General features: G+C 37.9%; 1 protein-coding gene and 1 gene segment (V, D, J or C); both read right to left on the bottom strand.

Annotated features, from left to right (window-relative positions):
- LOC124997821 overlaps nucleotides 1-14,904 on the bottom strand; it is a 284,917-nt gene that overhangs the window by 76,338 nt on the left and 193,675 nt on the right. The gene's annotated exons all lie outside the window — the stretch shown is intronic.
- LOC124998205 lies at nucleotides 12,384-12,836 on the bottom strand. The segment is given in 2 exon segments: nucleotides 12,384-12,703; nucleotides 12,788-12,836. Coding segments are annotated over 2 exon segments (348 nt in total).

The following is a 14,904-nucleotide window of genomic DNA, read 5'->3' as shown; positions in this document are numbered from 1 at the left end:
TTGTCTGGAGAAGCCATAGACATTTTGGGATTTTTTAGCTCATCATCAGCTTCTTGCTGTCTTCACTGTTTCTTCTGGTCCTTGGAGGTTCTAGTGAAAACCTTCTGGTGAGAATTTTTGCTGTCAGCAGGACAGAAGGGGGTGGTAGGTGGTAGCAGAAGTGTTTTCTCTAAATACAGGCCCCTCTGGTGGGTGCACCCGGGGAGCATATTGGGAATTGGGTGCTTGCTCAGGGCACTACATCCATAGATGGGGCAGGGAGATGAACCTGTGACCCTTCGAACCCCAAGCTGTTTAAAACAAATCTTCTGGTGGATGTAATTCTTCAAAGAGTCTTAAATTGACTACAATGTTAACTTATTCAGAAAAACACATTAAAATCACCAAGTCAATCATTTTTCAGTACCATAGGTTTTTGTACAGCTGCTCAACCAACTTCAGTCACTGTGTGTCTCGAGCACAATAATAAACAGCAGAATCTTCTCAGATATGTCATGCTGTTGCTGTTCTCTCTGGTGACTTAAATTCGTCCTTGCACATTACTAGAATATTCAGTTTTACTTGCATCGCTATAGAACATCCGATCCATTCCACTGCTTTTCCTGCAGGTTGTCTGACCCAGTGCATACTGCAGCAGCTAAATGTGAAGCCAAATCCCCTACAGGACAGACTGAGAGTCTCCACAGGCCAGATCTAGAGAACTACAGACCCTTGAGCACCCTTGTGCTGAATTCACATCATAATGTAGACTGTGTATAATTAATAATAATGGATTGGTTTTATATTGCACTTTACCATTTTAGATACTCGAAGTACTTACAATTGGATGCATTATTCTTTTGCTCACAGTCACATCCTGGTGTTTGTACACTATGTCAGTAGTCACTGCTGCCCTGAGGCTGACTGACACAGAAAAGTGGCTGGTAATTTGCACCTGCGGCCTCTCTGACCACCACCAACATCACTCACTTTCAATCATACACCAGTAAGCATCAACCTGGGGCAAGATGGTTTAAGTCTCAAACCAACAACCTTTCAGTTGTTGGACGGCTGCTCTACCTCCTGAGCTACTGCCACCCTATGATTGCTGTTGTTAAAATTATTATTAAGCTTAAACCTTAAATTTAAATTTAAAATTTAAACCTTAAAAAAAAAAGAAGGTCAGCTGCTACTTTCATAGTGTTTATGTTTGTGACATTTTAGAGACATTGTTCATTTAATGTCATCTAATTCATATCCTTGACTGCCACCTGGAGGTTGTAGTAAAAATGTTTTCTGTGGAGTTTTTGTGCAGCCTCTCTGTTCACTTTAACCACTGTGACCCTCTGGCACAGTAATACACAGCAGAGTCTTCAGGCTGCACATTCTGTCCATTTAGAGTCACTGTGTTACTGGAGGAGTCTAAGTCGATACTGAACTTGTTCTTTAGAGAATCTTTGTAGTATGAGCCTCCAGTATATTTCATCCCAATCCACTCCAGTACTTTTCCTGCAGGTTGTCTGATCCAAGCTGTCCACCAGCTCCCAACAGAATAAGAGACCTGACAGGTGATGGTCAGACGTTGACCTGGCTGCACAGTCACAGAGGCTGGCTGTGTCAACGTTTCACACTTCACACCTGTTAAAAGAAGAAAATGTTTTCCATCAAATGATCAGGTTCTATTAGAAAACAACATGTGTTAACTATCATGTAAAAAGACTCACATCCAACTGCTAGGAGCAGTAACAGAGCTACAGGAAACATGTTTGTTGATGAAGATGACTTACTGTGAACTCCACTCCACAGTCTGATGTCAAGTTTTTATAGCTGATGAACAAAGGAGGTCACTGAGTTTGCATACAATCAAACATGTGGCACATCAGTGTTGGTCTAACTGGAGTCAGTTGGACTTCAAATTAGTTGGATGTGTGAAATTGTTTATACATGTTCATTTATTAAACTCATATGTTTTATAATAACTAGTTAGTTTAGGTGAAATTGGAAATATTGAATATAGTTTTATACAGAGGTTTTTAAAGTCAGCTTAGACTTAAGTTTCTGTTGTCAGTGCTGTCTTCCTACAGATGCAGGTGTTGCTGTGAGTCATGACAAAATATTTTTAATGATTGTCTCATTGTTAAATGCCTGTTATTCAGTGTGAAAGTGGTTTTCAGAGCCTGACATGCTTCAGTGCTTCTCACATAAGAGATCAGTGTGGTTTTTGTACGGCATTGTTACTTCGGGAGTATGCGTATGTGTAGTATGCTGCTAGGCTGACTTCAGACTGGAAATCCAACACAACAAATGTTACATTACATTAAAGTTTATTACATGGACGTGAAAAGAGGATTAGTTGAGTTTTTGTACAGCTCCATTCACCAACTTCACAACCAACTGAATTCACTGTGTCTTGAGCGCAATAATAAATAGCAGAATCTTCAGTCTTCAGACTCAGGAAGGATGCAGCTGGATGCTTTTTTTGTTTTTGTTTTTTTAATATTGAGTAATAGTCATGACTGACCAAAGAAAAATCAACCACAACTGTATGTGATCTTCAGAAAACTCAAGAATCAAGAAATTTTATTTGCCATTTGTGCATACACACATAGGAACTCCTCTGATGAAAAGACACAGGAAAGACACATAATTATATATAAATATATAAAGCTGATTTTGTGAACTCTAGTATAATTGTTGCAAAAAATGTTCGCTTTGATTATTTTGTTACATAATTATATTTTATTCATTAGAACATTTTTGGGATTTTCCCAGCTGTGTTTTGACATCTCGACTGTTACATCTAGCAGACACATGGACACATGAATGTCTTGTTAGATTCAGTTTTTAAAGTCATGTCACGTTGAGATCATTTGATCAAATCTAAAGTCTGTCACTGTCTGGACAGGAAGGATACAGCTAAACTGGACTTGTAGGTTTTGTTAGTTTGACTTTAACATCCAGTGTGACTCATGATCAGCTTTAAAAAATCATGCCACCTTATTTGATCTTCAGATGCTCATATAAGATAAAAGATAAGATAAGATATGACTTATTTATCCCACAATGGGGAAAGTCTCATTGTTAACAGCAGCAGCGACATTCAGCAATCACATGGACATTGCACACAGTGCACATATAGGTGGTGTTAAGAACAAAAATAAGAGTATAATAATAATATAATATGTTTTAATTATAAACAAACAAGGCAGCATTCAAGTAAGAAAATATAGTGTGCTTTTATACTTTGCTATGTTCGGTAAGACTGGGGTACTAATGTCTATGTTATTTAAAGTTTAAAGTTTTTTTTTTTAAAGTTTTGTGTCACAAAGTCACAAAAATGCTTTAAATTTATTTATTTATTTATTTATTTTAACTGTTGACGTTTCACATTTGTAATAAGACAAAGTTATCATTAATAAAATTTAGTTGTAACCTATTTTTATATCTTATATTGGATAGTTTTTGACTATTGAAAGAGTGTTAATATGAATGATATAATGGCATGATGAAAATAAAATTAGATTTCATATATAAAATGCAAAAATATTGAATTTACAGATTACAGTGAAATATCGTCACTAGGGTCCTGGGGGTTTGTGGAGCCTGTCACAGCTGTCAAGAGGCGGGGTACATCCTGGACAGGTCACCAGAACATACAGGAATGCATTGTGTGCAAGAAAACCAAACTGTCTGTGATTCACATTTCTGTTTATTGTCTGTGAAGGTTTTTGTACAGCTGCTCAACCAACTTCAGTCACTGTGTCTCGAGCACAATAATAAACAGCAGAATCTTCAGTCTTCAGACTGTTCATCTGCAGAAACAGCTGTTCTCTGCTGTCGTCTCTGGAGATGGTGAACCGGCCTTGAACTGACTGAGAGTAGTATTTGCTGCTACTAGTATCGCTGATAGTAGCAATCCACTCCAGCCCTTTTCCAGCAGCCTGTCTGATCCAAGCATTCCAGTAATTGCTACTAAACCCTGAATATGTACAGGTCAGTGTGTGGGATTCTCCAGGTCTTCTAACCACTGGTCCAGGCTCAGTCAGCGTTTGACTCTCAGTACCTGCAGACACACAGCTCATTACCCACTGTATTTCTGGTCACCATGTCTGTACAAAAATGTTTGGTTCTTACCATCCCAGTTAACTGACAGGAAAAGAAAAACAAGCACAAAGTCAGTAGTGATCATTGTGAAAGCTGTTTGTCTCAGTCCAGTCTACAGTGTCTATGTCAGTGATTAAGTCTTAAACTCTGCAACACATATGCAAAGATGGAAGAGGTTAGAGTTTGCATTGACTCCTCCTCCTCATTGAGAGGAGGAGAGAGATGAGACAGGAGCATGTTTAATTTAAAACCTGATAAAACACATTTTGATGGCAGATCCAGCCCCCAAAAAACAAGAATTCACAAACAACATCATCAGCTGTTGTTAAGTTTCATAGTGTGTACGTTTCTTCAGTTGTGTTGTCATAGATATTGTTATCCAAATTCATCCAAAATTGTGTAAAGCCTCTCTGCTTCCATTAAACATCTCACACATTTCTGAAAACTCAACTATGTATCCTTATTCCCTTATTCTATTTCTGTCTCTCACTGTGAGTCTCTTCTGGCACAGTAATAAACTGCTGTGTCCTCAGTCTTCAGACTGTTCATCTGGAGATAGACTTTACTGCTGGAGTCATCTCTGGAGATGGTGAATGCATCCCGGACTCAATGGGAGTAATAGAAACGAGGACTGCCTGTGTGCACAAAAGCGATCCAGACCTTCCAGTAGCTGCTGAATGTGAATCCAGATGTTGTACAGGTCAGTGTGTGGGATTCTCCAGGTCTTTTCACCGCTGGTTCAGATTTTCTTCACAGAGATATAAGCAGATGTAAACAATTAACTATAAAAAATAAAATAAAACAAACCCCTCTCTTGACTGGTTAAATTACATTAACATGAAATCCAGTTCAATCATCATCATACTATTTCATCAGTGTCTCATTTTACTGTGAGTTGTGTTTGGTCACACATGTTATTTGTGCAGCTCTGATGGTGGTTTCAGCTGCAACAAATTTAACTCGAACGGCTAATACTCATCTGTCACTTTTCTCCAAGTTATTCATGAACAATTAAATACTGAACAAGTTAATTTCTCAGGGTGTAAGTGACCATACACTCACTAGTACAGTCTTTATTCATGGTCACAGTTACAGCGTGTTGTTGTGTATTGCTGGTTGCTAAGTATTTGTTGAGGTCTGTTGGATGTTTGTGTCACTGTGGGTCGACGTACACAGTACTACACAGCTGTGTCCTCAGGCTGCACATTCTGTCCTGTTATTGTCACTGTTCTAGCAGAAGTGTCTCTGCTGTAGCTGAACTTGTTCTTTAAAGCATCATTTTGGTAAAAGTCTCCTCCACCCCATCGATGAAAAATCCAGTCCATTGGTTTTCCTTCACACTGTCTGATCCAACCTGTTGCGTAGCTGTTATCAGTTAAAGAATAACCAGAGACCTGACAGGTGATGGTCAAAGACTGTCCAGGCTGCACAACCATCGAGTCTGGCTGGATGAGATCAATACTGTACACACCTGTGGAAACAGAAAACAACATTATCTCCATCATTCATCTGACTAGTCAGTGTTTCTAATGTGTTTCTTAGTGTGAATCCACTGAAAGCTGCTCACAGGATCCAGCTGCCAGCAGCAGCAGCAGAGCTACAGAGAACATGGTTGATGTTGGAGAGGTTCTGATGGGAGCTTCTCTTCTTCTGCTGCAGCTGACAGCATGATATCAAGTCTTTATAGGAGACTGGGAGGAAGGTCACTTTGCATAAAGGAAACAGACACATTAGAAAAGAAGGATGGACTATAACACTTAGATGTATGTTGTCTGATGAAGTCATAGCTGTTATGCTAATGAGGAAATGTATTTACTAGGGAAATAAAAGCAACGTCACTTTGTTCATGATGTTGACATGAAATTTATTCTGTGGTTGTTTAAAGTGGAGAGAATATTTTTGAGATGATTCAATATATTGTGTTTTCTTTAACTGTTGCTTCCTCTTGTGTTACTGTGTCTTTGGAGCTCCTTAATAAGCAAAGTGAATTTTAAACCATCATGAACCAGCCTCTCACTGACCGATGATCTATCACCACTATAATGGGAAGAACACATTAAGCTGCAGTCACTGCTAATCGGGGCTTTAAAGCTTTATTTTACTTTGACATTTAAATGTTGTCTGCTGTTCAACAAAAGTTTGACTTGTCATATTTGAATTTCATGATCAGAATGAATGACAATGAAATCTTGACATCAGTCTCTTACATTTCGGATCAATAAGTGAAACAGATCTGTGTGTCTCCTTATCATGACAGAGGCTTGACATTGACTGCCCTCTTGTGTTTCAAAAAAGAGAATTGCAGCATTATTAAAAAATTGCAATATTATTAAAATTAACTTAATACAGATTAAATAAAAATATATAAGTAAATACTTGCATCCTGAGGATCTATCATCATTTTTCAAGACTGGAGATTTGTAAAGCCAACTTCAGTCACTGTGACTCTCATGCACAATAATAAACAGCAGAATCTTCAGTCTTCAGACTGTTCATCTGCAGAAACAGCTCTTCTCTGTTGTTGTCTCTGGAGATGGTGAACCGGCCTTGAACTGACTGAGAGTAGGATTTCGCACTGCTGTCACTAGTGATGGTAGCAATCCACTCCAGTCCTTTTCCAGGAGACTGTGTGAGCCAAGCAGCATTAATATCACTACTGAACCCTGAATATGTACAGGTCAGTCTGTGGGATTCTCCAGGTCTTTTAACCACTGGTTCAGATTCAGTCAGTGTTTGACCTTCAGTACCTGCACAAATGGAAACAGCTCATTAGTTCAGTCACATTGTCTTCACATCAGTTTGTTTGTCCAACACATCTTCATGTCCTTACCAGCCAAGGTACAAAACATGATGAAGAAAATAATAGGAAAATAATAGAAAATAATAGTCTGCAGTGTGTACATTAGACTGAGCTGACCTTTGCTCTGCAACACATATTAACACATCACAGATATCAGTTTTGCATTGACTCCTCCTCCTCAAAGAGAAACACACCATATTTCACACATCTCTGAAAACTCAATTATGTACATTATTATTCTACATTTGGATATTTACACCTTGAAGCTTCAACTGGACAAAGATACAACTCTAAAATCAAACTTGAGTATTAATGACATATATTTCACAACTTATCTTCAATATGTTACTTGAGTATATTCATATTATTATTCTCAGCAGCAACTGGACCAGTGTTATATTTGGGATGTTTTATATAAAGGTCCACTAACAGTTATACTTCATTCAAAAAACAAAAGGAAAAAATAAACATGTTATTGGCAACAACATGAAACAGGAAGTCACAAACCAAAGCCACAGCTGCTCCTTTTCTAGTGTACATCTGTATTTTCTCTATCATCTTACTCATTATGTTTTGCTGCCACCTGTAGGTCACTGTGACATATTATCTTGATTATCATGATTCTTTTAAAAACACAAAGGCGTTTGATTGAGGAAGTAGTTTTTGTATGACTCTCCTGTTTCTGTCTCTCACTGTGTCTCTTTGGCACAGTAATAACCAGCTGTGTCCTCAGTCTTCAGACTGTTCATCTGGAGATAGACTTTACTGCTGGAGTCATCTCTGGAGATGGTGAATCTACCCTGGACTGACTGGGAGTAATAGATAGGAGAACTCAATGTGTCTATATAAGCAATCCACTCCAGTCCTTTTCCAGGAGCCTGTCTGATCCAGCCCCATCTCTCACTTCCAAAACTAAATCCAGTTGCTGTACAAGTCAGTCTGTGAGACTCTCCAGGTCTTTTAACCACTGGTTCAGACTCTGTTATGGTCCAACCTTCAGCACCACTCCAAACAAACAGAGCAACCACCAAGAGTGTCAGCTTTCTGTCAGCCATGTTGACAGTGTGATTAGTAGGTTTTCAACTCCCCTTTAAATATGATATCAACTGGAGCCCTGTGAGGATTTGGTTACAGTCAGCTCCTCCTACATCACTCCATCTATTAAAGCCATATTCAAGGTTCTTTTGAGCTACAGCTTCATTTTCTAAAACCTCTATTGTGTTTGTGGTCAAATTCCCAAATATTGTTATATTTATGAAAATTTATAAACTATTTTTTGGTTCACAAAACATGAATTTTCCTGATTTAATGGGAACAACTGGAGAAACATAGAATTAAAACAATGATATTTTTCAATGGCCTGTACCCATGTTGTTTACATTAATGTCCTTGTGATCTGTATGACTATTTAGATAGTGAAGAACTAAAAATATAAATTATATGACACATGAACTGAGGTACCAATTTTAATTATGATCATTTTCTGAAAGATTAAATTGTTGGGGTCAAATTGACACCACACATAAATGTGTTCATAAAGGTAAAGTAACAGGATAGTCAAGAATTAATTAATAAGGGTATGCCCAAAATATAAATTAAAATATATGAATATCAAAACATGGAATTAAAATGTCATCTGCGTGTCAGGGTCACTGATGAATACTGGAGTTTTTTGTACAGCTGCTCAACCAAATTCAGTCACTGTGACTCTCGAGCACAATAATAAACAGCAGAATCTTCAGTCTTCAGACTGTTCATCTGCAGATACACCTGTTCTTTGTTGTTGTCTCTGGAGATGGTGAACCGGCCTTGGACTGACTGAGAGTAGTAGATGTAACTACTACTATCACTGATAGTGGCAACCCACTCCAGTCCTTTTCCAGGAGCCTGTCTGACCCAAGCCATCTGGAAGCTGCTGAATGTGAATCCAGATCCTGTACAGGTCAGTGTGTGGGATTCTCCAGGTCTTTTAACCACTGGGTCAGATTGTGTCAGAGTCTGACCATCAACACCTGTCAAGAGAATAAAAATCATCAAGGTAAATAAGCTGCTGACTCAAATCAAAGCTATTTAACATGAAGATGAGTGAAAGTGTTGACCTGCCCAGCAGATAGTTAAAAGCAGCAGTCCTGTCCTACAGTCCATCGTGTTAAACTGTGTGTCCACTGTTCTCTGTCATACTCTCTGCAGTCAGATAAGTAGAGGTGGAAGACATCTTTGTTTTGCATTGACTCCTCCTCTCAGGAAGGAAAGTTTGGATCTACAGTTGACTCATTAAGTTTAGAATTAATACATTTTACTGTACATGAGTTTTTCAGTCATTACAAAATAAATGAGTGAGAAATGTAAACATTGGCGTCTTAAACATAGTTTCTCATCTTCACTGAATTCTTATTTAATAATTTTAGCTGAATCTTGGCTTTCTGGTTTACAATTGAATGACAACAACTTAGATTTTGGTAAAGTATTTGAAAAAAACCTAATTTAAAGTGACCTCCAACTAAATATCAACACATCAGGTACATTGTCTTCTATTTTTTTTCCATCCAGCTGCCATCAGAACATATGATGCTGAAGCTATGATGTGTCTTCTTTTTGAAAATAAAAAAAAAAACAAACAAAAAACAAAACAAACAACAACAAAAGAATATGATGTCAACTGGAGCCCTGTGAGAATTTGGTTACAGTCAGCTCCTCCTACATCACTCCATCTATCAAAGTCACATACAAGGATTAGTTTTAGTGAGATGTCTAAAGGCCCAATTGTACTTCTCTAGTTATTTAAGTATTTCACTAATATCCACATTTTAAATTATAAGTCTCTGGTACAGTACTTAGTTGAGTTTATTTTAGGTATGTTAAAAATAACAAACTAAACTAACTAGTCACTAACTAGTCACTGTGAATGTCGAGCACAATAATAAACAGCAGAATCTTCAGCCTTGAGAAATGGTGAACCGGCCTCTCACTGACTGATGATCGATAACCACTATAACAGAGAGTAACAAAGCTCATCATCAGCTGTTAAACTTCACTGTCTTCACTGTTTCTGTTGAACTTCATATTTTAGGTCTTCTACTGCCCCCTGGAGGTTCTAGAGAAAATAAATACTTGGAAGTTTTTGTACAGTCTCTCTGCTCACTTTAACCACTGTGACGCTCTGGCACAGTAACTGCTCTGTTGTACTAGTGAATTTGTGTTAATTTGGATGAGGTTCCTATGAATAACTCCTCTATTGTTATTTTTTCCATTTAATTATTTTTTTTTAAATCCTATTAACAATTAAAGCTCCTTTAACATCATCATTTTGTCATTTCTACGTGGAAGCTGTGAGACTTCAGATATTTGGTGAAACTGGTGAACTGCTTTCAACAAGTCAGTCCTTTCCAATCATCATCAACACTACAACCATGTGTAATTTAATAATTCTAAGTTATCAGTCCTAGTTTAGACAATATCCAGTTTCATTCTAATCACTGAGCAACATTTATTTTAAGTATTCTGTCTGTCATCTCACAAAGTCACATCCGTACTTTCAATTTTTTATGATTGTCAACATCTCACATTCCTCCTATTCTGCCAAAGTCCCGATATCTTATATGGCTTGCACTTAAATTGTTATAAAGTATCACACATTGACACAGAAAACTCTGAGTCACATTGCCGTTTTTTGTCTGTGGAGGTTTTTGTTCAGCTGCTCAACCAACTTCAGTCACTGTGATTCTCTCGAGCACAATAATAAACAGCAGAATCTTCAGTTTTCAAACTGTTCATCTGCAGATACACCTGCTTTCTGCTGTTGTCTCTGGAGATGGTGAACTGGCCTTGAACTGACTGAGAGTACCAGATGTTACCACCAGCATTATTGATATTCGCAAGCCATTCCAGTACTTTTCCAGGGGCCTGTCTGATCCATTCAGCATGAATATCACTACTGAATCCTGAATATGTGCAGGTCAGTCTGTGGGATTCTCCAGGTCTTTTAACCACTGGTTCAGACTCAGTCAGTGTTTGACCCTCAGTACCTGCACAAATGGAAACAGCTCATTAGTTCAGTCACATTGTCTTCACATCAGTTTGTTTGTCCAACACATTTTCATGTCCTTACCTGCCAAGGTACAAAACATGATGAAGAAAATAACAGGTGTGATCATTGTAAAAGTCTCTTGTCTTTGTCCAGTCTGCAGTGTGTATGTTAGACTGAGCTGACCTTTGCTCTGCAACACATATTAACACATCACAGATATCAGTTTTGCATTGACTCCTCCTCCTCAAAGAGAAACACACCATATTTTACACATCTCTGAAAACTCAACTTTGTATATGATTATTCCAGATTTGGATATTTACAACTTGGAGCTTCAACTCAATTTGATAAACAAACAACTTATTGGAAAATCAACTAGTTTATCCACTTCAGTATTAATGATAAATATTTCACTGCTTATCTTAAATATGTTACTGCAGTTTGTAAGTTTATTCATTTTGTTATTCTTGGCAGCATGTGGGCCAGTTTTATATTTGAATGTCATGTATAAATGTCCACCTGCAGTTTGTGGGTCATTCAGCACTGCTGTAAAAGATCATTAATTTCTATTTATTATCCAAAAAACAACTTGTTATTGGGAACTGCATGAAACAGGAAGGCACAAACCACAACCACAGCTGCTCCTTTTCTAGTGTGTGTCTGTATTCCATTCTCTATGATCTCATTCATTATGTTTTGCTCCCACCTGTAGGTCATTGTGATGTATTTCCCTGATCGTCCATGGAAGGAGGGGGTTCTTTTACAGATGTTTGTCATAAGCAAAGTGGTCCCAGAATCTCTGGGGTTTAGTTTTTCTGAGTTGGTATTCGTCTATATTGTCCATCAGAGGAGCTGTCCAGCGCTGAAGTGACCTTCCTTGTGTCAGCCTGAAAGTAGAGAGGGGTCCTTAGGAGCTGTCCAGTCCTGCAGTGAGTGACACAGTGATGTCACAAGGAAAGTTGTCAAACACTAGAAATTACAGGTGGCTGGTCCTAGATAGCACCCTCTAGTGTTTCAAACAAAGTGACACTAAATACCCAGTCTCACCTTATGCTTTGCATTTATAAACACATTATTATGTGTTTAGTTGTTGAATCAATATTGTTTTTGTCATGATTTTTTTCTTTTCTTTCTTTCTCTTTTTTTTGTGTTTAGGTTCCTATACACTATGATGGAATGCTGAGCAAGACCCTCTTTGCCCGAAGTAACATTATTTAAATAAAAAGAAAAATGATAACTATATGCTATTTATTCAATAATGATGGAATAGAAATTCACTTCTTTATGATGAATATGTTGTTAAATTAAGTGTTTAATGTGATGTCACATTGAAATCATTTGATTAAATCTAAAGACTGTTTCTGTTTGGTCAGTAACAGTAAACACAACTGAAATCATTAGTGGTGTGAGGGCTCCTCCTCTGGTGGCTTCATGTTCCAAGTGTTCAGGCACTGAGAGGTTTTTGTTCAGGTATACTGATGGTTTGTGTTATTGTGAGTCTCTGGCACAGTAATACACAGCAGAGTCTTCAGGCTGCACATTCTGTCCATTTAGAGTCACTGTGTTTCTGGAAGAGTCTAAGTCAATGCTGAACTTGTTCTTTAGTGAATCTTTATAGTTTGTAGAAGATCCAACTCTCCTCCCAATCCACTCCAGTCCTTTTCCTGCAGGTTGTCTGATCCAAGCTGTCCAATAGCTACTAACAGAATAAGAGACCTGACAGGTGATGGTCAGACGTTGACCTGGCTGCACAGTCACAGAGGCTGGCTGTGTCAACGTTTGACACTTCACACCTGTTAAAAGAAGAAAATGTTTTCTATCAAATGATCAACTTTAAAAGAAGAACTAGTGACTGAGACAAACCCAGAGAGACTCACAGGATCCAGCTGCCAACAGCAGCAGCAGAGCTACAGGAAACATGTTGAGTCTGATGTTGTGTTCCTCCACAGTCTGATGTGAAGTTTTTATATCTGAGTAGAGACGACGTCACTTAATTTGCATCCAGTCAACCATATGGAGCATCAGTGTTGTTTAACTAGAGCCAGTAAGGTCTTTGTAGAGTGAATATGGTGTTGATGTTATATAATAATCCACACATGGATTTTGCTCTAAACATTTCAGGAAAGTTGTCTTCGGAAATATTAAGATTAGTAAATGGGACATTTTAACAGCAAATGCACATTGAGTATAAAGATTAGGAGCCAATAAATGTTAGTTCTAAGATCATGTATATAATATAAAAACTGTAAAAAGGTTGGCAATAAATGATTTGAATGCTTTCAGTGAGCGAGTTGATGTCTGAAAAAAGTAATGATGAAATAAATAAATATGTATTAATCTTTGTGAATATTGGTTTCATTGTGCTGATAGTAGCCACAAACAAACAGGAGAGATATTTTTAAAAAGGATATTTTTTTTTCTAAATGCAAAATTGAGAAAAAAGTGTTTTTTTTTTTTTTTTCAATCGGTTGTTATCATGACATTTATTTTGTCATTGCTAAAAGTGGACAGAATATGCTTTTCTCATTCAGTTTATATTAGTTATCCCATCCAACCCATCCATCTCTCAGCCGACCAAGAACCATTCTGTATTCATAATCTTTTGCACTTATCACGGCAAAAGGTCAGTTGAATCAGAAATGAAATTCTTCTATATTATTGTTTTTGACTTTGCCTTGTTGACTCTTGCTGAAGACATTTCCAATATGAGTCATATGAGTCCTGGAAATGTCATGAGGAGGTCTTCATTGCTGAGCTATAATATCTTTGGCTTCTCTTAAGCCAGTCAACCAGATTTTACTCCAGTCCTTTTCCTGAAGGTTGTCTGATCCAAGCTGTCCAAACGCTGTCAATTTGACCCCAGGTTATCTTAGTTGCACAAAACAAGATTTACAATCATTACTTCTGATTGTTTTTGATGATTCTAAGGTCACTATAACGGGCACTTATTCTTCAACCAGCTTTAGAGCCCTGACCTATCATGCTGTGGTTGGACGAAAATATGGTTCCTGCAAAGATATTGATAGTTCACTCAACACAGGCTGAAGTAACATATAAAATCTGGATAGCTGCCTTTTAAACTTCATGAATTCCTCTAGGTTCTCTATCTGTGTGCTCTATCTCTCTACTCTCTCTCAATCTGAGAATGGGTCTGAGACATAGAACATTGTTGAGGAGGACCCTGATAATGAGACGTCCATTGACCCTCCTGCTGTCTGTCAACCACCAGTAAATATACAAACTTCTGCGTATTCTGGATGTAACAGACACATGAACAATTTTAATAATAATAATTTTCTGGAGGATTTTATTGTTGGGATCAAATTGTTCACCACATATAGAATGTGTTAATACATTTAAAGATAACAGGATTATTAAATAATAATTCATAAAGTAATGCCCCCAAAATGTATCCAAAAAAGGAAATAAATTGTGTCATTTCTATGTGTGTAAGGGTCACTGAAGAGGTTTGGAGGTTTTTGTACAGCTGCTCAACCAACTTCAGTCACTGTGAGTCTCGAGCACAATAATAAACAGCAGAATCTTCAGTCTTCAGACTGTTCATCTGCAGAAACAGCTGTTCTTTGCTGTCGTCTCTGGAGATGGTGAACCGGCCTTGAACTGACTGGGAGTAGTATTTGGTGCTACCACCAGTATAGATGTAACTGATCCATTCCAGTCCTTTTCCAGGAGCCTGTCTGACCCAAGCCATATAGGAGCTGCTGAATGTGAATCCAGATCCTGTACAGGTCAGTGTGTGGGATTCTCCAGGTCTTTTAACCACTGGTTCAGATTGTGTCAGAGTCTGACCATCAACACCTGTCAAGAGAATAAAAAGCATCAAGGTAAATAAGCTGCTGACTCAAATCAAAGCTATGTAACATGAAGATGAGTGAAAGTGTTGACCTGCCCAGCAGATAGTTAAAAGCAGCAGTCCTGCCCTACAGTCCATCATGTTAAACTGTGTGTCCACTGTTCTCTGTCATCCTCTCTG

The sequence above is a fragment of the Mugil cephalus genome, chromosome 20 (genome assembly GCF_022458985.1).
Source record: "Mugil cephalus isolate CIBA_MC_2020 chromosome 20, CIBA_Mcephalus_1.1, whole genome shotgun sequence".
Taxonomy (NCBI): domain Eukaryota; kingdom Metazoa; phylum Chordata; class Actinopteri; order Mugiliformes; family Mugilidae; genus Mugil; species Mugil cephalus.
This window is presented reverse-complemented; position numbering and strand designations above follow the sequence as displayed.